At 46.7% G+C, this 23,269-nt stretch overlaps 1 protein-coding gene across 2 annotated transcripts in view; it reads right to left on the reverse strand.

Annotated features, from left to right (window-relative positions):
- Window positions 1-23,269, reverse strand: part of Septin6 (septin 6) — an 83,259-nt gene that overhangs the window by 12,913 nt on the left and 47,077 nt on the right. For both annotated transcript variants that reach the window (XM_041642873.1, XM_041642875.1), the window contains exons 6-9: window positions 19,362-19,523; window positions 8,857-8,953; window positions 4,476-4,644; window positions 1,472-1,604 (exon numbers count right to left, since the gene is read on the reverse strand). In XM_041642873.1, coding sequence (XP_041498807.1) covers window positions 1,472-1,604; window positions 4,476-4,644; window positions 8,857-8,953; window positions 19,362-19,523 — 561 coding nt within the window. The remainder of the gene's footprint in view (window positions 1-1,471; window positions 1,605-4,475; window positions 4,645-8,856; window positions 8,954-19,361; window positions 19,524-23,269) is intronic.

A 23,269-nucleotide genomic window follows, 5' to 3' on the forward strand; every position in this document is an offset into this window, starting at 1 on the left:
GTTGCATTGGGACTTACATTTGCAATGGGCTAACGAGAAGAGCTGAACTGTAAATTTTATTGTATATTTCAAAATGGCCAAGAGTATAGTTCAAATGCACCCCCTATCAGTACTGGGAATGTTGAACCTCGGGCCTAAAGCATGCTACTGTACAAGAGCTCTACCACTGAACTCTATCCCTAGCCCCCTTTCAGCTTTTCTTATTTAGAGACAGCGATTTACTAAATTGCCCAGGCAGGCCTTGAACTTGTGCTCTTGCTAGATTATAGCCCGTGTGACCAGACTTAGATCTTAAATGTTTCCAACAGAAAAAAAAAAACAAAAACCCAAACAGCTGGCAGTGGTAGTGCACGCGCCTTTAATCCCAGCACTCTGGAGTTAGAGGCGGGATCTCAGGAATTCAAGGTCAGTCTGGTGTATATAATCAGGCAACGAAGGAGACAGAGACCCACATTGGAGCACCGGACCAAAATCCCAAGGTCCAAATCAGGAGCAAAAGGAGAGAGAGCACGAGCAAGGAACTCAGGACCACGAGGGGTGCACCCACACACTGAGACAATGGGGATGTTCTATCGGGAACTCGCCAAGGCCAGCTGGACTGGGTCTGAATAAACATGGGATAAAACCAGACTCGCTGAACATAGCGGACAATGAGGACTACTGAGAACTCAAGAACAATCGCAGTGGGTTTTTGATCCTACTGCACGTACTGGCTATGTGGGAGCCTAGGCTGTTTGGATGCTCACCTTACTAGACCTGGATGGAGGTAGGTGGTCCTTGGACTCCCCACAGGGCAGGGAACCCTCACTGCTCTTTGGGCTGATGAGGGAGGGGGACTTGATTGGGGGAGGGGGAGGGAAATGGGAGGCAGTGGCGGGGAGGAGGCAGAAATCTTTAATAAATAAATAAATTAATAAAAAAAGAGCTAGTTCCAGGACAGCCAGGACAGTTACACAGAGAAATCCTGTCTTGAAAAATAACAAAAAAGATAAACATATTGAAATGAAGTGACTCTTTGCTTGATTTAATAATTCTATTATATAAACATGAAAATTGCACATCATACTCCATAAATATATGCAATTAATAAAATATTTTGCGCACTGTAATTCATGCCTGTAATCCTAGGACGCAAGCAAGAGGTTCTAAAATTTGAGGCCAGCCTGGGCTACATATAGGCTTCGAAACCTAAGCAAATGAATGAATTCAAATTTCCAAAAAAAAAAAAAATCCACCTACAGCTATTGGCTACCATGTTGATTGGCAACACCTCTACATAATTAACAGAATGAGAAAATATCCCAGCCTTAGGGAATGAAGGTCAAGAAGATTCTCTCCACCCAGGCTGCACGCCAGTCCTGCCCAGAGGCTGCGTATCCCTCTCCCCTCCAGCTGCCCTGTGAAGGCCGAGGTCTCCAGCATGACACTCAGTCTCCCCTCCTACCTGCCTGCTCTCCAGGCTCACACTTACCTCTTTTTCCGCCTCTTTGAGCTCAGCTTCTTTCTCTTTGACTCTCTGGACAAACATCTGTCTCATCTCCTCTTCTTTTTTCTGGAGCTCCCCTAGGAACTCATTTCTCTTTGCCTCATATGTCTCCTGTAAACTGTAGATGGGATCCAGTCAATTCCACTGCCTCCCGGGCAAGCCCTGCTCAAGAAAACGGGCCCCAACCATCCTGAGCCCCCCTCATCCTCTCTGCTCTAATTCTAATTCTGACAGAGAAATGTAAAGAGAGGACCATCAGAGGGGAGGGGACAGCTTGGCATACAGCAGCAATATTACAGAGCTACTGAAGGGGGCAGATTCAATGAACTGGATACTACCTTCTAGAAATCTTTCTCTTCCTCCCATCCCCCTCACAGAGGTGAAGTGACTCGCTGAAGATTGTACAGCTATTTAGAGGCAGAGCTGACACCAGAAGCTGGGTCTCCTGTTTCTTCATGTATGGCCTCTCTCCCACTGCACTGCACTGCCAGGCCCTGGCTCTGAAACCACCCACATTGATTCAGCATTTCCTCAAATACTTACTGAGATTACAGCTACCACGTAAGCAAGCAGTGTGAATAGACATGATGCTAGTCACTCGCTCAGCATCTAGCGCCTAGAGCCACCGTGCCTGCCCTAGAGGATCTTGGGATCTATCGGGAGATGCCTGGATCAAGACCATGCCCTGGTCTGTACGTGTTATTTTAAAAAGAGTCAGAGTCAACTGGGTGAAGACCAGAAGGACTGTGTTCTAAGAACAGAGCAGCATACTTGGATAGGCCTGGGGGAATCACAGGAACCACGGAGGACTGGGAGGGGAGGTTCCTGAGTCTGGAAGAAGAGGACAGGCTTTGGATGCCACATGAAAGAAGTGGACATGTATCCACTGAGTGATTTTCATCACTCAGAACATGGGAAAGTCCACTTGGCTATTCTGGGAAGAAAACTCTGCAACAATTTCAGTATGACAGGGCAGGATCTTCATGTCAGGGCTGGCAGGGAATGGAGAGAGATTTGGACGAGCAACAAAGGCTGCAGATTTCCAGGCCTTGGAAGAAATCAAAGCTGATTCCAGACAGCTGTCCCCTGAGTAACTCATATCTGCTTTCTCAAGTGTATCTTATTGTCTTGGTGAGCATCTCTCTTTGAATCTTTGTGCTTATGATCGACATTAAAGTTTCCGAATATACCCCCAAAAGAAGCTGATTCTAGTTTCTGGCCTGGGCCACCAGCTAGACAGTAGGACATGAACAGCATGGAAGAGGAAGAAGAAGGAGGTGGGCTGGATGTCAGACTATTGGGGATTCAGGTTAGGCATCCATAGCATGTCTGAGGGCAAATGTCTGTGGTGCAGCTGCATCTGTGGGCTTGGAGTTCAATGGTAAAGTGTTAGCTTTGGAGTCATCAGATTCCCGGGTACTAATTAGACCTGTGAGAATAGAAAGAGCCAGAACAAAGAGACAGGAGTATGGAAGAGCTGAGGCCCATGGAAGGAACCCCAAGGAGGCAGCACCATTTAAGGGAGAAAGCTGAAGAAATAAATGAACCTGAAAGTGAGGCCCAGGGGGAGAGGGATGAAGCTGGCCGGGCCCAACACTGGAAGAGCTGAAGGCAGAGGGTATTTCAAGAAAGCCAAATGAACATTCCACATTAAAACCAAAGATAGAAATCAAGCCACGATGAAACTGGCCACCGATCTACAACTGTAGGCCTTAGAGAGAGGCCCTTTTGTGGAGAGCTGGAGGCAGAAGGCAGATTGCAGTGGGTTGAGGAAGAAAGTGAGAGAGGAGGAAGAGGAACAGCGGAAACAGAAATGTTTCTTCCCTGTCAGAGACAAAGCTCTTGATGGGAGGAACTAGTAAGAAAGAGCAGAAGTGAAAAAGGGCTTGTGAGGCAGGAGGATTTACCAGCAAGGTGGACAAGGGCAGCGGGAGAGGGGGAAGGTGAAGATGCAGGAACAGAAGACTGGAGGATGGGGCAAAGGAGGGAAGGCCAGGACTGAATGGACAGGTAGAAGTACACCTTCCAGATGCAGAGGAAAACTGTGGAGGTGAAGGAGAGAAACCAAGGGCCTTCCAGCAGAGACAAACTCGCTTTCCTCCCTGCTCAGGAGCTCTGGGGCCCTGACCTGCCTCTCCACTGAGGGGTGGGAGGCTGCCATTCCTAAAGCAGACATTCCCCCAACGGACTGCTTGTACAGTGTCCTAGGCCCTCTTTCTGCCACGAACAGGTTCTTTGGGATCCCAGAGGCCATTTGAGTGTCCTTTCCTCCCACAGATATTCCCCCTAGCTTGCTCACGGATGCCTGACATTTCCTGAAAGGAGATGGAGTCACGGTAAAGGGCGACATATGGTAATTCAAAATGCAGGGCTGATGACTCATTGTATATAGAGAGCAGATGCTTCCACTGGTCTAGGGCTCCTACCTGCGCACTAAGAAGCACTTTAGTTCTGAGATGAGGAAAACACCAGGGGTTATTCATCTTCAGGGGTCAAAACAAAACTCACACTGAAATTCTTAGGCAGTGGGAGAAGAGCCTCAGGCAGGTCACCAATACAAGCAAAGTGGCTGTGGTCCTATTCTGTGTTTTCCTATTTCTTTACTTAGTGCTAGCAATGAACTTGGGGCTTGTGCATGCTAGGGAAGCACATACTGGAAACCTGTCTTAAGCAACAGGAGAACCAGATGAAGAAAGTGGGAACAGAGGACAGTTCCTAACTGCCACCCAGTAGAACGAAAGCCCAGCTCAGGGTCTATGGAAGCGGGGGGGGGGGGGGGGGGGGGGAGGCAAAGCAGTGAGTAGTCAGCAAAGTGTTCTCTGGACCCCTGCCCTTCCCTGCTTTTCTGGCAGATGTGCAACACTGGTGACTCAGGAATTCCCTTGGGCGCCCCTAGCTAACCCCTACACCTCTCCTCCCCAGGCAGATTATTGTCTAGGCAATGTTTTCTGAACTGGGCCAGGCAGGCCTGGCCTGGCGTGAGCGGTACCTGAATGGCTTGCTGTCAGGGTCGGTGTCCTTGAAGCCCATCTCCTCCAGTTTACAGCGGCGGTACAATTCATAGTGCCGGGTGTGGGTCTGCTCCCGCAGATCCTCCATGTTGACCCGAATCAGCATCTCCCGCAGCTTCACAAAGTCGCAGTGGGCCTCATTTTCAACTGCATAGCGGGGATTGGGGCATTGGAAGTATATTGAAAGGAAGGCCAGCAGAAGAAGAAATGGATGCAGTGAGAAGTAAAGTGTCTAATGGTGACATCGCCTCACAGCCTCTTTATACGGCTCCTACACATTTAACCTAATTCCACTTTCTGTGAAAATGGAAATGAAACATTATGAAAGGGCAATACTACTGTGCAAATATCTGAGAACTTTCATTAAGGCCTCCGCACAAATTTACCAAGCAGACTTGCGCAGAAATATCTTCTCTACATTGCTTTGCAGATGACGATGCATGCACCTCCATCTAGCCATCCACCCAATAAATATTAGTGGAATCTGTTTCCAGTATTCTTTCTGGCCCAGATAATTCAGAAGCAAAGCCTGGGGGCCACACTTTTAGGAACCTGCAGCTCAGTGGGAAAGCGCATGTAAACAGAACAATATAACACAATGCCAAGATTACAAATGTGGAGGCATGGCTGCAGTGCAGTAAAAGCCCAGAAGAGGGGGACCTGTGAACTCCAGGAGAACAAGGGCTTCCCAAAAGATAAAATCTCTTGGATGACGCTGGAAGGAAGAGTCGAATTTATCAGGCAGATAATAGAACATGATCTTCACAAGGCCTCCGAAGGCTAGGCAAGGGCACATAGTGAGCAAGTTGCAGAGTAAGGTTTCAAATCCCGGTAGTGTAGGGGCGAGGCAAAGACCATAGACGGCTTTCCAGAGAGCAAGGGAAAAGAACTAGGGTAGGAAAGGTGAGAGGGAAAAGGAGGGGCAGACCTCAGGTGTGGCTCATGTGGGTGGTAGAAGCTCCTGAGGAGGTGTTTTACCAAGGGTGGATAATGGCCTGACCACTGCAATCTGAAGGGGAAAGTAGATAACCGCTTCTTTGCCTTGTGGGCAAAGGTCTGCATTTTGGGGAGTAGACAACAAGGTGAGTGATGTGGACTAAATCACAGCAGAGTGAACTTCTGGCCAGAGCCATGCTGCAAGCGGGGCTCTAATAGGATGTCTCCGGGCTCGGATCCATTGCGTTGTACTATTAGAGATGGTCAGATATGGTCATCAGAAGTATTTGTCCAAAGTCCAGAGTGGTCCATGTACTCTTTCTGCTTAAGGTCCCTTACATTCAGTACCGACCTATATCTATTGCCATAGAACATAAACTAATATAAAAAGCTGCAGCAATAAAATAATTCCTTGGGAGCAAGCTATATGTATCTGCTTCTCCAGCTCAAGACAGTGACCCCTGATCAGGAGGAATGATTCTAGAGCCAGGCCTGGTGGTGCACACCTGTGATTTCAGCACTTAGGAGGTAGAGGCTGGAGGGTCAGGAGTTCAAGGCCAGCTTCAACGACACAGTGTTGCAAGGCCAACCTGGGCTACACAAAACTATTTTTTTAAGTATATAAGAAAGGAATAATTCTAAGTCTTTTTTAGGCTTCCAAGCAGTGTTCAACTGCTTCCTCATCCAGAAAAAATGTCAACTAGGGAGTTCAAAACAAACAAACAACAACAGAACTCAGTTTGGGATAAGAACAGCGTAGTCCCAGTTGGAGGAAGGAAGTCACTGGAAGTCTGTCTGCTGGTTTGTCTCGTCCCACCTCAAGTTTCTGTCTTTCAGGCCACAGACTCCAAAGGTGTGGCTCTTGGTCCAGAAGCCTTTTCCAGGTGTTCCTAGTGTAACATCCTGTGGTGGTGGTTTGAATGGAATTGGCCCCCATAATCTCATAGGGAGTGGCACTATTAGGCGGTGTGACCTTGTTGGAGTAGGTGTGGCCTTGTTGGAGAAAGTGTGTCACTTTGAGGTCTCATATATGTGTCTCAGTTCACTTCCTGTTGCCCATGGGTCAAGATGTAGGACTCTGAGCTCCTTCTCTAGCACCCTGTCTGCCTATACCCTGCCATGTCCTGCCATGATGATAATGGACTAATCCTCTGAGCCTGGAAGTCAGCCCCAATTAAATGCTTTCCTTTGTAAACGTTTGCCATGGTCAAAACAAACAAGAAACAAAACAAACACAAAGAGTTGCCATGGTCATAGTGTCTCTTCACAGCAATAAAACACTGACTAAGACACGTCCCCAGTGCAAATGGCGGAGAAGAGCAAAACTTTGCGTAGCTCTGCCAACCAGTCTTCTGCTACCTATGGGACACCCAGACAGGGGATGGAGCTCAACAGTAACATTTTCATCTAGCAGGCATGAGGCCTGACTTCCGTCTCTGACATTGTAGCAAAGAAGAACCGAGGAGGTAGCTTAGTGGCAGAGCATTCGCCTAGCATGCATGCTAGACATGGCCCCGAGTGCCAGTCTCAGCAGCACAGAAGGAAAGCACTCCAGCTACTGTGGGTGGATTGCTGTGCCTTCAATCATACCAGCCTTTGGATGAGAGGTGGGCAACTCACTATCAACTTTCATCTTTGCTTCTTTTAAACACGGTCTCCCGAAGCTGCCTTTGAACTCACGATCCTCTCTTTTCAGTTGCCCCCACCTCCCAGGACTGGACTTACAGATGGATGCCACCCTTCTTGGGTGCCCACTCTCCTTCATTTGCTCAAGGATTGGGAAGAATTTACAGAGAAACTGTCAGTCACGGCCTGGTTTATAGCTACAGACTCAGGGCCCCCAAACCTCTGCCCCTGGCAGAGTCCTAGAGTTCATGTTACCGCCTGAAGAGAAGCGTATGTGTGAGACAGGCTGCGAAAAGAATTGTCATGCATGTATACAGTATATAACTAATTCTTTAAAATTATGAAATAAGCATATCTATAAAAGAGTACATGAAATAGGTATGTGCAATTTAAAGAAATTTAAAATTTGTAAATATCCCCACAACTGAAGCGAATGTTACTATTACCTTGGAAGCCCTGCTGACCTCTTTTTGATCTCATGCACCTCTCTCTACTCCCTGCCTCCTCTGGCAATGAAACTGAAGCACTATCCTGACAGGGTTTAGCAGTCATTTGTTTATTTTTTTATTTTAATTTGTTTAGTGTGAGGGGGTGTGGGTGTGCACTGTGCACTTGTGAGGGCGCTGGTGTTTGCGCGAAGGTCAGAGGACAAGCTTTAGAAATCAGCTCTCTCCTTCCACCGTGCGGGCTCCAGAGATCAGGCCATGAGGCTTGGAGGAAAGTGCCTTTTCTTTGCCCCCACAAGACATCACACTGGTCCCGTTTTCTCAGATTTATTTATTTTATTCGTGTGTGTGTGTGTATGTATGTGTGTGTGTGTGTGTGTGTGTATGTAGGGTGTCTGCAGAGGTCAGAAGAAGGTTCTGATCCCCTGGAGCTGGAGTTAGAGGAGGAAGGTGAGCCTCGTGGCATGGGGGTTGGGAACAGAGGTCAGGTCCTCTGCAAGAGTAAACAGGTACTCTTTACCTCTGAGCCATTGCTCCAGCTCTCATTGTTTTTGTGTGTGTTTAATGAAAATGCTTTCATCATTCATCACTCATGCATGAATTTATCACAATATATATCATGTTATTTTAGCCTACTTTTGGAATTCATATAAATAGAAACCTACCATATGCATTATTGTGTGATTTATTTCGTTTAGCACTGTGTTTCTGAGAGCCATCCACATAGATGTAACTGAAATTCATTAACTTTCATTGCTGTCTAAGACCCCATTATATGACCATTTTACAAATTACCCCGGCTATTTTGATGGACACCTCATTGTTTGTAATAATTTATCATTATAAATAACACTGCTATGAACATTCTCGTGCCTCTCCTAATGACACACTCACTTCTTTTTTTTTTTTTTTTTTTTTTGGTTTTTCAAGACAGGGTTTCTCTGTGGTTTTGGAGCCTGTCCTGGAACTAGCTCTGTAGACCAGGCTGGTCTCGAACTCCCAGAGATCCACCTGCCTCTGCCTCCCGAGTGCTGGGACTAAAGGCATGCGCCACCACCGCCCGGCCGACACACTCACTTCTATAGCCCTTTCTATGTTGTGCCAAGTCCATTCGTCTTTTGCTGTTTCAGGGTGGGGTATAAGGGAGTACTTTCTCTATTAGACAAAAGGAGTCTGCTCCTATCACAGAATCTGGGCACAGGGCCAGAGCTTGCTGCTAGTGACCCCTGTGGCTGTTTGAGACCCACACTGAGTAGCGGAGGCTGAGACAAGCTAGGAGCTCGGCATATCGTGGCAGAAGCAGCAGATACACAAAGAAGGCGCTAAGTGCAGGCCCTCTGCACAGACTCACCCTGCACAGTCCCCCAAGGATACTGCCGCGCCCTCATCATCTTGTTGCCTATCTTCACTTCTTCTGTGCTGCCAACGACAGCAAACGGCAGGTGGGCCTAGAACAGAGGCAAACAAGCACTCAGAACTCCAGCAGGACGGCAGCGAATGCCCCACAATACAACTGTGGCTCGTCTCCAGGACTTTGGGTCGTCTCTCTGAGGCACCACTCACTGCAGCAGCATTGAGAGGCATTTATTAAGCTTCATAGCCAGGCAGGGATGAGACCTAGTTCTTGACTCTGTTCCGGATAATAATGGCATGGTTGAAAACACAGGGAACGAACAGGAACTTAAGTGGATATATGACCTAGCAAGCTATGCTCACCAGTCACCATCGCTGGGGGTGGGTTCATGAGCATCACAGGGGCTGACTGAGTACAGAATCTGGCATCATTGTCTTTCCAGAGTTTGAAAGCACAGTCTAAAACCACTGAGCTGGACTGTCTTTGTTCTTGCCCACCCTAGATAAGTGTTTACACTGATCCCATGAACCTAGAGGGCAAATCAGGAAATCTTCACCCACAAGCTCTGAGGGTGCACTATGAGGGACATAAAAAAAGTAGAAGACCCTTCCTTGCACCTTGGGAGCTTGGACTCTCATTGACAAAGCCTAAGTTACAGTCTCAAAATCCTATTAGACAGGATGTGACCAAGGGCTAAGAGTAGGTACTTCACAAATACTCCTTGAATAGAGGCTGTCAGAGTAGGGAAGAAGATGAGAGGGAAAATTCAAGCAGGGTCAAGAGATCGGTGCTTGCAGGAGAGATGAGGACCAGTGAATGCAGAGGGCTAGACTGAAGGAGGCGGTGAGAACAAAAACCATGCTGTATCATCATCTGCTTGCATCCTGGCCTCTCAGCTTTAAGTGATGCAGGAGAGCTGTCTGTGAAGTGGGAGGCACTTCTCTAGGTTTAAGTAGGGAAAAAAAAAACGCGAGAAGAAAATAAAAGCATAGGAAATGCCAGTCTTCCCTTGGGCCTGTTATTTTTATCATCAAGGGACCCTGCCAGAATGACAGGGTCACTTGCTTCCTCGCTTCCTCAAACTGCTGTCATTTGATTCCTCCAGCTCCCTGACTATTCTTAAACACACAGGCCCCACCAAACTCAATTCCAAGGCCACATAAAACCTCCCACAGCACACTCCTTTGTCACTGGCATCAAAGATGGTTCTGGAAAGTACAGGCAAACAGATCATTTCCAAGGGCCAGAAATATAAACCTTAGATAGTATCAGAGAAAGCAAGGACAGAGAGCTTAAAGGAGTCCTGCATGTCCTAAACTCCCATGCTAGGTCTTCCCGGTAAGTGGTGATGCCACCACACCTTGGATGCCAGCCTTCTTGGGCCAACTAGGATGGTTGACATTGGGTGTCCTGGCTAAAGAGCATCTGCTGGAAGTCAACGAAACACGACAGGCCAGGAGTCACTGGAAACAAGCTCTGACCATGATGCTCTGGAAAGACATGTGGCTATGACAACCAGAATGGAATCAAGCAAGACAGAGGGGAGGTTTAAATTTCAGTCACACTACAAGGTGCTACCCACGATATCCCTGTTCAGTGGAGGCCAGACTTTCTCTTAGTTTTTCAGGTCCCTGCTGGAGGCTGCAAGGTGATGCTTCATACATGAGGCCCGGGAAGGAGACTTTTGATAGCTCCAAGATGAGGTCCCTGCTGACACACAATGAGCAGACTAATAAGTCTGTGACTCTGCCTAAACCTATGATGAGAGACACCAAGATATAAGGTCTCCCAGATGCAGAGCACTATCAAAATACATAGCGTGTCTTGGGAGGCTGGCCCTAGAGTCACTACTTCGTCCATTTTGTACAGCTACAACAAAATACCTGAGACTAAGTAATGTCTACAGACATAAACAGACTTTCCATAGTTCAAGAGGCTGGACATCTAAGCTCAAAGTAGTAGCACCTTTGGGTGTCTGATGAGGGTCTTCTTGTTACATCTTCCCATTGCAGAAGGTAGACAAGCTAGCTAAATTCTACACATAAGTCTCTCGTATAAAGGCCCTTAATCTCATTAGTGAGGGAGCAGCCCTTATGGCCCAACTAACTGCTAAAGGCCCAAACTCTTCTGAAAAGAGGTTGATTTTGAATTGTTCATGTGCATGTCTATGTGGGCATGTGCATGTCTGTATGTGGGCATGTGCATGTCTGTATGTGGGCATGTGCATGTCTATGTGGGCATGTGCATGTCTATGTGGGCATGTGCCTGTCTGTATGTGGGCATGTGCATGTCTGTATGTGGGCATGTGCATGTCTGTATGTGGGCATGTGCCTGTCTGTATGTGGGCATGTGCATGTCTGTATGAGGGCATGTGCATGTCTGTATGTGGGCATGTGCATGTCTGTATGTGGGCATGTGCATGTCTGTATGTGGGCATGTGCATGTCTATGTGGGCATGTGCATGTCTATGTGGGCATGTGCATGTCTGTATGTGGGCATGTGCATGTCTGTATGTGGGCATGTGCATGTCTATGTGGGCATGTGCATGTCTGTATGTGGGCATGTGCATGTCTGTATGTGGGCATGTGCATGTCTGTATGTGGGCATGTGCATGTCTATGTGGGCATGTGCATGTCTGTATGTGGGCATGTGCATGTCTATGTGGGCATGTGCATGTCTATGTGGGCATGTGCATGCCTGTATGTGGGCATGTGCCTGTCTGTATGTGGGCATGTGCATGTCTATGTGGGCATGTGCATGTCTGTATGTGGGCATGTGCATGTCTGTATGTGGGCATGTGCATGTCTATGTGGGCATGTGCCTGTCTATGTGGGCATGTGCATGTCTGTATGTGGGCATGTGCATGTCTGTATGTGGGCATGTGCATGTCTATGTGGGCATGTGCATGTCTATGTGGGCATGTGCATGTGTGTATGTGGGCATGTGCATGTCTATGTGGGCATGTGCATGTCTGTATGTGGGCATGTGCATGTCTATGTGGGCATGTGCATGTCTATGTGGGCATGTGCATGTCTATGTGGGCATGTGCATGTCTGTATGTGGGCATGTGCATGTCTATGTGGGCATGTGCATGTCTGTATGTGGGCATGTGCATGTCTGTTTGTGGGCATGTGCATGTCTATGTGGGCATGTGCATGTCTGTATGTGGGCATGTGCATGTCTGTATGTGGGCATGTGCATGTCTGTATGTGGGCATGTGCATGTCTGTATGTGGGCATGTGCATGTCTGTATTTGGGCATGTGCATGTCTATGTGGGCATGTGCATGTCTGCATGTGGGCATATGCATGTCTATGTGAGCATGTGCATGCCTGTATGTGGGCATGTGCCTGTCTGTATGTGGGCATGTGCATGTCTGTATGTGGGCATGTGCATGTCTGTATGTGGGCATGTGCATGTCTGTATGTGGGCATGTGCATGTCTATGTGGGCATGTGCATGTCTGTATGTGGGCATGTGCATGTCTGTATGTGGGCATGTGCATGTCTATGTGGGCATGTGCATGTCTGTATTTGGGCATGTGCATGTCTAGGTGGGCATGTGCATGTCTGTATGTGGGCATGTGCCTGTCTATGTGGGCATGTGCATGTCTATGTGGGCATGTGCATGTCTGTATGTGGGCATGTGCATGTCTGTATGTGGGCATGTGCATGTCTATGTGGGCATGTGCATGTGTGTATGTGGGCATGTGCATGTCTGTATGTGGGCATGTGCATGTCTATGTGGGCATGTGCATGTCTATGTGGGCATGTGCATCTCTGTATGTGGGCATGTGCATGTCTATGTGGGCATGTGCATGTCTGTATGTGGGCATGTGCATGTCTGTATGTGGGCATGTGCATGTCTGTATGTGGGCATGTGCATGTCTATGTGGGCATGTGCATGTCTATGTGGGCATGTGCATGTCTGTATGTGGGCATGTGCATGTCTGTATGTGGGCATGTGCATGTCTGTATGTGGGCATGTGCATGTCTATGTGGGCATGTGCATGTCTATGTGGGCATGTGCATGTCTGTATGTGGGCATGTGCATGTCTATGTGGGCATGTGCATGTCTGTATTTGGGCATGTGCATGTCTATGTGGGCATGTGCATGTCTGTATGTGGGCATATGCATGTCTATGTGGGCATGTGCATGCCTGTATGTGGGCATGTGCCTGTCTGTATGTGGGCATGTGCATGTCTGTATGTGGGCATGTGCATGTCTATGTGGGCATGTGCATGCCTGTATGTGGGCATGTGCCTGTCTATGTGGGCATGTGCATGTCTGTATGTGGGCATGTGCATGTCTGTATGTGGGCATGTGCATGTCTATGTGGGCATGTGCATGTCTGTATTTGGGCATGTGCATGTCTAGGTGGGCATGTGCATGTCTGTATGTGGGCATGTGCATGTTTGTATGTGGGCATGTGCCTGTCTATGTGGGCATGTGCCTGTCTATGTGGGCATGTGCATGTCTGTATGTGGGCATGGGCATGTCTATGTGGGCATGGGCATGTCTGTATGTGGGCATGTGCATGTCTGTATGTGGGCATGTGCATGTCTGTATGTGGGCATGTGCATGTCTATGTGGGCATGTGCATGTCTGTATGTGGGCATGTGCATGTCTGTATGTGGGCATGTGCATGTCTATGTGGGCATGTGCATGTCTATGTGGGCATGTGCATGTCTATGTGGGCATGTGCATGTCTGTATGTGGGCATGTGCATGTCTGTATGTGGGCATGTGCATGTCTATGTGGGCATGTGTATGTCTATGTGGGCATGTACACTTGAGTGCAGGGGCCTACAGAGGCTGGAAGAAAGGGTTGGACCTCCTGGGGCTGGAGTTACAGGAGGTTGTGAGTCGCACCACATTGGCCCTAAGGTTCTCTGGAAGAGTAGTATCGCTCTTAACCTCTGAGCCATCTCTCCAGCCCCTCTCTTCTCTTTAAAAATCATTTCTAGGAATTGAACTAGAGGCTTTGCAAGTGTGAGGTACACGCGCTGCCACCGAATTGCACATATCTCCAGCCTTCTTTTTTCATTTTTATGTCGAGACAGGGTCTCACTAAGTTGCCCAGGCTTGTCCTGAACTCATTCTGTAGTCCAAGCAGGTCTTAAACTTGGGAACCTCTTGCTGCAACCTTCAGGGTAGCTGTGTTTATAGATTTGCCTCCCAAGGCTTTGCAAGGCTCCTTCTTCAAATATTATCACATGGGCAATACTGTTGAGGAATATTACTTTAATGTGTGTGACTTTTGTTTCTGATGAATTTGTTTAACTCTGTGAAGCTGTGATTCTTTGCCTGTCTAAAACACCTGCTGGTCCTAAGAAAGAGCTGAACAGCCAATAGCAAGGCAGGAGCAAGGATTGGCAGGGCTGGTAGGCAGAGGGAATTAATAGAAGGAGAAACAAGGAAGAAGAGAAGAGAACAAGGAGAGGAGGGCATTGGGGTCAGCTACCCAGACAGCCATGGAGAAAGAAATAAAGAAGGGTATACAAAACTAGAGAAAGATAAATGCCCAGAGGCAAAAGATAGTCAGGATAATTTAAGTCAGAAAAGCTGGAAAGAAACAAGCCAAGCTAAGGCCAGGCATTTCTAACTAAAAATAAGCCGCCAGGTGTGATTTATTTGGGATCTGAGTGTTGCCACCCCCCAAAAAAAGGCAAAAGAGTAAAACATCACACAACATAATACTTTCCAGTTTCATGTCTACCTTAAACCTCCCCTGGCCCATTTGAAAGTTATCTGATGATCCAAGTGTCACGACACGAGTCATGCTTTGAAGACCAGAAAAATGCTTTCTGCTTTTGTTTTTAGGTTGTGAGATTCCATCAGGATCTTGTCTGGTGGAGTATACTAACTAGCCTTGGTTTCTTCCCAGGGTGGACTGTGCCTACCAGTCACGAGGCTCTTTCTCCTCGCCCCCATTTCAGACTCCCACTGGTGACTAAACAAGACTGTCCCCTAATTCACTCAAGTACGTTGGTCATTCCAACAGATGTACATGGGAACAATAGAGACACCATTGTGGGGTGGAGGGAAAGGACACACCAGGGCCTATGGGCCTCCCTATGGTCCAATTTGTCAACCATGTGCTCTTAGTGGTACAAATACAATTCGTGGGAATCAAACCCAATGCCTAACAAAACAGCCAACTAACTGATCTTAGTCATGTAACTGGGCCTGTTTTTTAATCCCTGGCTATAATTTGAGCTATCTTAAGAAGAGCACTATGGGGCTGGAGAGATGGCTCAGAGGCTAAGAGCACTGGCTGCTCTTCTAGAGGTCCTGAGTTCAATTCCCAGCAACCACATGGTGGCTCACAACCATCTGTAATGAGATCTGGTGCCCTCTACTGGCCTGTAGGCATACATGCAGACAGAACACTGTATACATAATAAATGAATAAATCTTTAAAAAAAAAAAGAATAGGGGCTGGAGAGATGGCTCAGAGGTTAAGAGCATTGCCTGCTCTTCCAAAGGTCCTGAGTTCAATTCCCGGCAACCACATGGTGGCTCACAACCATCTGTAATGAGGTCTGGTGTCCTCTTCTGGCCTGCAGACATACACACAGACAGAATATTATATACATAATAAATAAATAAATAAAAATAATAATAAAATAAAATTAAAAAAAAGAACAGCATTACATTTTTGTTGTATTTCTTACACAGGGCCTCATGTAGTTCAGGCTATCTTTCAGCTCTCTGTGTGGTGGAGGGTAACCTTAAACTTCTGATCCAGCTGTTCCTGCCTCCCAAGTGCTGGGACTCTAGGTGTGTTATTACACCAGAGCAGCAGCACTGCATCTAAACAATAGGCTAGGCATGGTGACTCAGTTCTATAGTGCCAGCAATTAGGAAGCTGAGACGAGAAGGTCACAAGTTTAAGGACAGTCTGGGCTACCTAGTGAGACCCGGTCTCAAAAGGATGAATTAACTTAAACAGTGTGGCAATTCTTTTTTGTTTTTTTTTAAATATTTATTTATTTATTTATTTATTTATTTATTTATTTATTTATTTATTATGTATACAATATTCTGTGTGTATGCCTGCAGGCCAGAAGAGGGCACCAGACCCCATTACAGATGGTTGTGAGCCACCATGTGGTTGCTGGGAATTGAACTCAGGACCTTTGGAAGAGCAGGCAATGCTCTTAACCTCTGAGCCATCTCTCCAGCCCCCAGTGTGGCAATTCTGAGATTTAAAGCCTACAGGGGGCTGGGGAGATGGCTCAGTGGTTGGGAGCGCTGACTGCTCTTCCAGAGGTCCTGAGTTCAATTCCCAGTGACCACATGGTGGCTCACAACCATCTGTAATGAGATCTGGCACCCTTTTCTGATGTGTGGGCATACATGGAGGCAGAATGTTGTATACTTAATAAATAAATCTTTAAAAAAATAAAATAAAGCCTACAGCTTTGAGAGGAATCCCAGTAGGGGTTGAAAATAGCATCCAATGGACTCTCTCCCTCTCCCCCAACTCCCCCATCTCCTGCTTCCACAATCTGAAATAAAGTTCTCCAGAGTCACCCAAAAGCTGAGGGTGAGGTTGGGCATGCGCACCCATGAATATCTCTTACTTGGGTTTAAGAGGGCAGCTGCACAGTCTTCTCTAACTAGGTTAAAAAAAAAAATAAAACAACTTCGGCCTCTTCTATTTCCCATGACAACAGGCTGTGCAGTGGGCAGGAACTGGGGATCTGGAACCATATCTAGAATGGAAAGTCCAGCACCCAGACCTCATAGCGCCCAAGCACGCCCTCCCCATCTCTGTTGATACCAGTGCATAAACCATGGTTTCTCTGGAGACTCTGACACAGTTGTAATGTTGGCAAGTGGGCAAAGAACTTTTGTGTTTATTATAGCAGTGACTCCTCCCTCCTGCTTCCCAATTCGTCATCTGGGACCCAGAGGCTTCCCATACAGGCCCCTCTCGCAGACATGCCCAAGTCCAGGCATCCTGGCTGGAGGGTACCCTTTCTCTTCCCTTCCCATTCGAAAGCATGGTGACATGCAAGGGAGTGAATTTTGAGTGACACTACGTAGAGGGATGACCCTGAACCCATCAAACTTAGCTTTCTTTTCTCTTTTCTTTTCTTTTCTTTTCTTTTCTTTTCTTTTCTTTTCTTTTCTTTTCTTTTCTTTTCTTTTCTTTTCTTTTGGAGGCAGGTTATATGTAACTTAGGCCAGAATAAAACATGTCATTCTCCTGCCTCAGTGCTGGGATGACAAGCATGTGCTACCACAACTAGTTTTTAATTTAGTTGTTCAAAGCGAAGCAGGGGCAAACTCTGGGCTGTTACACATAACATAGGGCCCGCAATCTCTGGGCTGCCACAGCAGCGTGCTGGAGAAGGAAACTCTGAGGCTGAATCCGCTCTAGGCTCAGCAGGAGGCCAGAGCTGAGCTGAGAGAGAGAAAGGGAGACTGCCATCACGTAGAGACAGAGCTTGGTGGGACACCTTCACATTGCGGAAAACTTATTCCTCTTTGTTTGTAGCAAAGCAAACGATAAGGCTGAGCAATGCTTGCTGACTCAGAGAATGAGCCTGGAAGCTATCTATAGAACTGAGGTCCCTGAGGTGACTACATGCTTCCAGACATCAGTGCAAGCGACACCCAGAAAGCACTTCCTGTTTCGCTACAGGCTGGGCACCTTATCCAGTTTTCTTATCATAACAGACCCTCATTTCCATCCAAATGCCCTGATTCCTGGAGAGGACAGCAGTATTTTGTTTGTTTGTTTGTTTTTTATTTTTTGTCCACACCCACACTAGGTCACAAAGAACACAACTCTACCTACCTCCCGGCCCACAGACTTGAGCCAGACTTGTTCAAGGCAGATGAAGGAAGGGCTTCTACTCAGAAACCTATCTAGGGTGGGCTGTGCTCAAGGCCAAGACGTCAGGCGAGACGGTGACTTGCTGCCTGACTATGCTGATTTGTTGGCCAATTCACAGGAGGTGGCAGCTGATGTTGTAATGACAACTTAGAGGGCACCAGCAGCAGGAAAAGTTTGCTAAAAATGGCTTTTATTACAAGGCTTTCCTGAGTTTGGCTGTCCCCTGACATTATGTCATTAGGAAAAACCGATGCCTCTCAATAGCGAAAAAGAAATTTGTTCCTGAAGCAGAGGCTTGCTGAAAGCCGCTAGCTGTCTCCTAGAAATCACAACAGCGAAGCTTTCACGGCAACAGCAGCAACACATTGCAAAGCAGCCCGGGAGTGTTTGACTCTCGGCCTTCTCTCTTATTCATTCCTCTAGTGGGGGAGGTGGGGGAAGAGAGAAAAAGAGGACTCTATTTGTAAATTCATTCACACTTAATAAGGCAAATCATAACCCTGGGGCTTCAAAATAACATCACAGGGGTTGGAGAGATGGCTCAGTGCTTGCGAGCCCTGGCCGCTCCTGCAGAGGACCTGGATTTAGTTCTGAGAAGCCACAAGACTTCTCCCAACCATCTATAACTTGAGTCCCAGGTGATCCAATGCCCTCTTCTGGCTTCCATGGACACTGTACACACATGGTATTCTTGCATACATGCAGACAAAACACTCACATACCTAAAATAAAAATAAATAAAATCTTTTTTTTTTAAATCTCTGTGTTCCAGCCTAAGATCCTAGAAAAAAAAATCACTGTGGTTGCCAGAAAATTGGAGGCTATTTCTCATTGTTCGGTTCATGACAATAGGGCTCAATTCTTGGCCAACAGCCCATCCCTGTGCCTCTGAGGCCAAGCTGGTTTTTTTGGCCTTTATGGCTTTTGCTGTACCTACTGTGCTGGCATTGTTGTGGTCAGACAAACATAGTTTCCCTTTCTTGCAGTCCAGTCTGGAAGGTTGCCTGGCCTAGAACTGAAGGGTACTAAGAAGGCAGTTTGGGGGCTGGGGGGATGGCACAGTGGATTGAGTACCTGCCTTGTAATCTCAAGAATTTGAGTTCAGCCCCTCAGCACTCACAGAGAAGGTGGCCGGGCACAGCAGCTACCTGTAATCCTAGGACTTAGAAGGCAGAGATGGGGAAAACGGGACCCCCGGGCAAGCTGGCCAGCTAGACTAGGAGGTATTGGTGAGCTTCGGTTTCAGCAAGAGACCCTAGCACAGTAAATACAGTGGAGAGTGATCGGGGGAGACACCCATCAACCTCTGGTCACCACAAACATGAATATAAACACCTGTATACACATATGAACACGCACAGGAGCCAAAAACGAGGAGCAAGAGAGGCCTGAATTCCCACTCCACACGCAACCTCACGTCAGCCTTGCCCTTCCCCTGGTCACTAATCTCTGTGCCACTGAGATGTCACAGCAGCCATCACTAGAAATAGAAACTAGTTAGGTTCTGGGTCCTCTGTCCCCAATACCCGAGTCTCAGGCACTCAAGAGTTAAGATCAGCACTAAGAGGGCTGATGAAGGTACTTCACCCCTACTTGCCAAAGGCTGCTCATAAGAGCACACGTCTGGAAGGTCGAACCCTGTGCCCCCACTCACATTCATGGTTCCGTTGATCTCAGCCACGGACTCGTCATCCGTGGGGAACTGATAGATCTGGACTCCATTGCTCACAAGTTCACTGGTGATTTTGATCTTGAACTTTGTCAGCTCACTCTTAGAGATGGCGTCTGACTTGGCAATGATGGGGATGATATTCACCTAGGAGAAGGAGGAACAAAGTGGGATCCTTAACTAGCAACCGACAACTCCACAGCCTAGGGCTCCCACCAGCGCCCAGAGGGGGTAGCAAGCTCAGCGAATAGTCTAGCACTGTCCACCTTTAGCCAAATAGCAAATAACAATGACGAGTACTTACTATGTGTTGGCCACTAAGCTAAGTACCCTATGAATGGCGTAGCAAAATTAATCCCAACAACTTTCCCAGAAGGCATTGCTGCCAGTGTTTTACCAAAGTGAAATTGAACCGCACAGAGGTTAAATAACTTGCCTAAGGCCACAGGGCAAATAAGTTGCAGAACTGAAATTCAAATCAAACTCAGTCGTAGTCCCAAAGCTGGTAGCAACTATGAACTGTCTATCAATTCAGAACCAAGTTGGTGGGCTGTGTGAAGTCTTGGAATCAAGGTCACTGCCCGAGTGTTTCAAAGAAGAAAGATGACAGGGAATTTGTGGTTGACAATGTGACAGGCAGCCATTTGTTGGTAACGATAAGCTGTCCCAACCTGTCCAACTGAGGCTTTCCCCAGCCAGATATACCATGGATCCACGTGGGAGGAAAAAGGAAGCAGGGGCAGAACTTGATGAGGATGAACATGTATGTGGCTCTCCTGCAGCAGCCAGGTAGGCACAAAAGACCCAGTATTACGAATCTGACCTGAGACCTATGCAGAAAAGTTAGACTGGGCTGGGCATGTGCTCAGTTGGCGGGATGCTCGCTTAGCATGAGCCCTAAGCTCCATCTTCAGCTCCACCTATAATCCCAGCACTGGAGAGGTGGAAGTGGAAGGATCAGTCCAAGGCCATCTTTCGCTATGTGGTGTGTTTGAAGGTAGCTTAAACTATACTAGATCCTGTTTTACCATCCCCTACCCCCTTAAGTTACAATGCTTGCATTTATTTCTGAGCAAAGAAAGTAGGTATGAAGGCCTAATTTCAGATAGCAAGAGAAAGGCCTAGTGCCACCCCAAAAGTTCAACTCACCTGAACCCTGACCCTTGAAATCCCTCCAGAAAGAGGGAAAGCTTTTATTGCCAATGGTAAAGAAATCTGCCATGCGCGTGGCTTTAGGAGACAGAGCACACTAAGCTCAGGTTCCTGAAGAAAATGGAGTTGTTCCTGCTTGCAGACCTCACTGGGACAGCATGAATGTTTCTCAGGCCCTGGACTCTGAAAGGAGCATGTGGGGGTTCTAGAACTGATTAAGTCCTGTGTCTTTTGTGCTTTTGAAGACCCCTGAAGACACATCTCACAAAGCTTGGGATGCGAGTCAAAGACCGGACCTTGTAGTTATCTCTCTTGAAGTCTTTGGGGTTAAGAGATCCAGATCTTTGCCAAGATGGAACAGCAGGCAAATCCAAGCCTCCTTGTTATTTATTTATTTTTTTGCCTAGTCCTCATTAGTCCACAATAAACATAAACCAAAAACTGCTTACTTAATGCAGCCTACCCAGCAAACAGCCTGCCACATGGCTCACTGCCGCTCTATACGGGGCCGTGCTGGGCATGGAGACATTTCAGGAACAGCCTATTATTCACAAGTAGTGAGCTCATTGCTGCAAAAATGGAAAAAACTGCTCTTATTCTGATTATAGCTGACATTCAGTTCTTATAGTGGCTATGCTACCAAATGACTACATGTAAATTAGAATTTTGTATACTAAAATAACTTGCAGTTGGAGCTAAAGGCAAATCTCAACTCCATTACAAGTTGTCTGACCTTGAGCAAGGTACTTGCCTCTCTGTGCCTCAGTGACTTCATATGTAGCTAACAGTACTATGTAAAATGTAAGTAACAGCACTTAAATATACTACTAGATTATTAGAAGGGCAAAATAGGGCCCAGTCCCTGTTGCTGAAGACAACATTTAGATATGTCATCAAATATGTAGAAGTTGAGCTGGTGCCTAACTAGAGCCTTCACTGCTATTACTGGTGTTCATGCTATTGGAATGCACTTTGCACACTACCAAAGGAGAAAGGCAACCACCACCCAGCCAGCTACAAACCCTGCACACTACAATGTCACCTGCCTATGTGATATGCTGGTGCAACAGTGGCACAACTGTTGTGGAGGTAACCAACCACTGCCTAATTGGATTTAAGGCCCACTCCATGAGACAGAATTCATGCCTGACACTGCTAGACCTGAGACTGGATAGGTCATGGGCCTAGGGGAAAACTAAATACTAAGTACTAAATACTACTAAGTACAGTTGTGCTAAAAGAGCATGGCAATAAAATAACTCCTGACAACATTCTGCTATACCCAGAGATCAGTGCCTTGCTCAGCCATCATCAGAGAAGCTTCTTCTTGCAATAGACAGGAACTAACACAGAGACCCACAACAGGACAATGTGTAGAAAGTGGGACTTTGGCACTCAGTCCTAAATAGGATCCTCCCCCTCAGAGCTCAGGGATCTATGTGGAAGATGGGGTAGAAAAACGGAAGAGCCAGAGGTGATGGGTGACACCAAGGAAACAGTGTCTTCCAGACAATGGAACTGCTAAATATGTTAACTCAGAGATGGTAGCAGCACAGGTTCAAGCCAGACAGGATCCCATTGCTGAGAGAGAGGAAGTAAACACAGGCTCTGTCTCTAACCAAGAAGTAGATGATACCTACTTGGAAAGGAAAGATTACTTTTTCCCCAATGAAGTCTCACTGGGTACATTAACTTCAAGATATACCCATGGCCAGCAGTAGATGGACCACACACAGTGAACTCAATGGTGGTCTTGTAGACTTTTTGCCTCATACTGCTTCATTTGGGCTTTTCTCTTTTTCTTTTTCTTTTCTTTCTTTCATCCTTTTTATTTATTTATTTATTTATTTATTTATTTATTTATTTTGCCTTACTGGTTTTGTACTTATATATTTGGTTTTTGTTTTCATGAAGTTTCTTTTTGTGTATTTTTGGGGGGTTGTTGTTTTTGATTTTTAATGAGAAAGGGATAAAAGATATGGAGGTGGGTGGGTGGAAAGGTGGGGAGGATCTGGGAGGAGTTGTGGGAGGGGAAAAGCATGATCAGAATACATTGTATGAAAAAGTTTTTTTTTTTGTTTTTTTTTTTTTTTTCGAGACAGGGTTTCTCTGTGGCTTTGGAGCCTGTCCTGGAACTAGCTCTGTAGACCAGGCTGGTCTCGAACTCACAGAGATCCGCCTGCCTCTGTCTCCCGAGTGCTGGGATTAAAGGTGTGCGCCACCATCGCCCGGCTGAAAAAGTTTTGATTAAAAATAAATAAAATCTAAAAATTTAAACAAAATACAATAAAAGCACCTTTGTTAAAAACAAAAGCAAACAAGCAACAATAACAAAAAACAGGGTTCAGTGGCTAAGCTCTCGCTGCACAAGTATGAGTGTTAAAAACAAAAGCAAACAAGCAACAATAACAAAAAACAGGGTTCAGGGGGCTGGAGAGATGGCTCAAAGGTTAAGAGCATTGCCTGCTCTTCCAAAGATCCTGAGTTCAATTCCCAGCAACCACATGGTGGCTCACAACCATCTGTAATGAGATCTGGTGCCCTCTTCTGGCCTGCAGGCATACACACAGACAGAATATTGTATATATAACAAATAAATAAATAAATACTTTAAAAAAAAAGAAAAAAAAAACAAAACAGGGTTCAGTGGCTAAGCTCTCGCTGCACAAGTATGAGGACCAGAGCTTAGATCCCCTGAACTTGCAAGCATTCAGTGTGCCCATAATTCAGCCTCAGAAGGT

Source organism: Microtus oregoni, unplaced genomic scaffold (assembly GCF_018167655.1).
Source record: "Microtus oregoni isolate MIOR12 unplaced genomic scaffold, Mior012 000080F_ref0000499, whole genome shotgun sequence".
Taxonomy (NCBI): Eukaryota; Metazoa; Chordata; class Mammalia; order Rodentia; family Cricetidae; genus Microtus; species Microtus oregoni.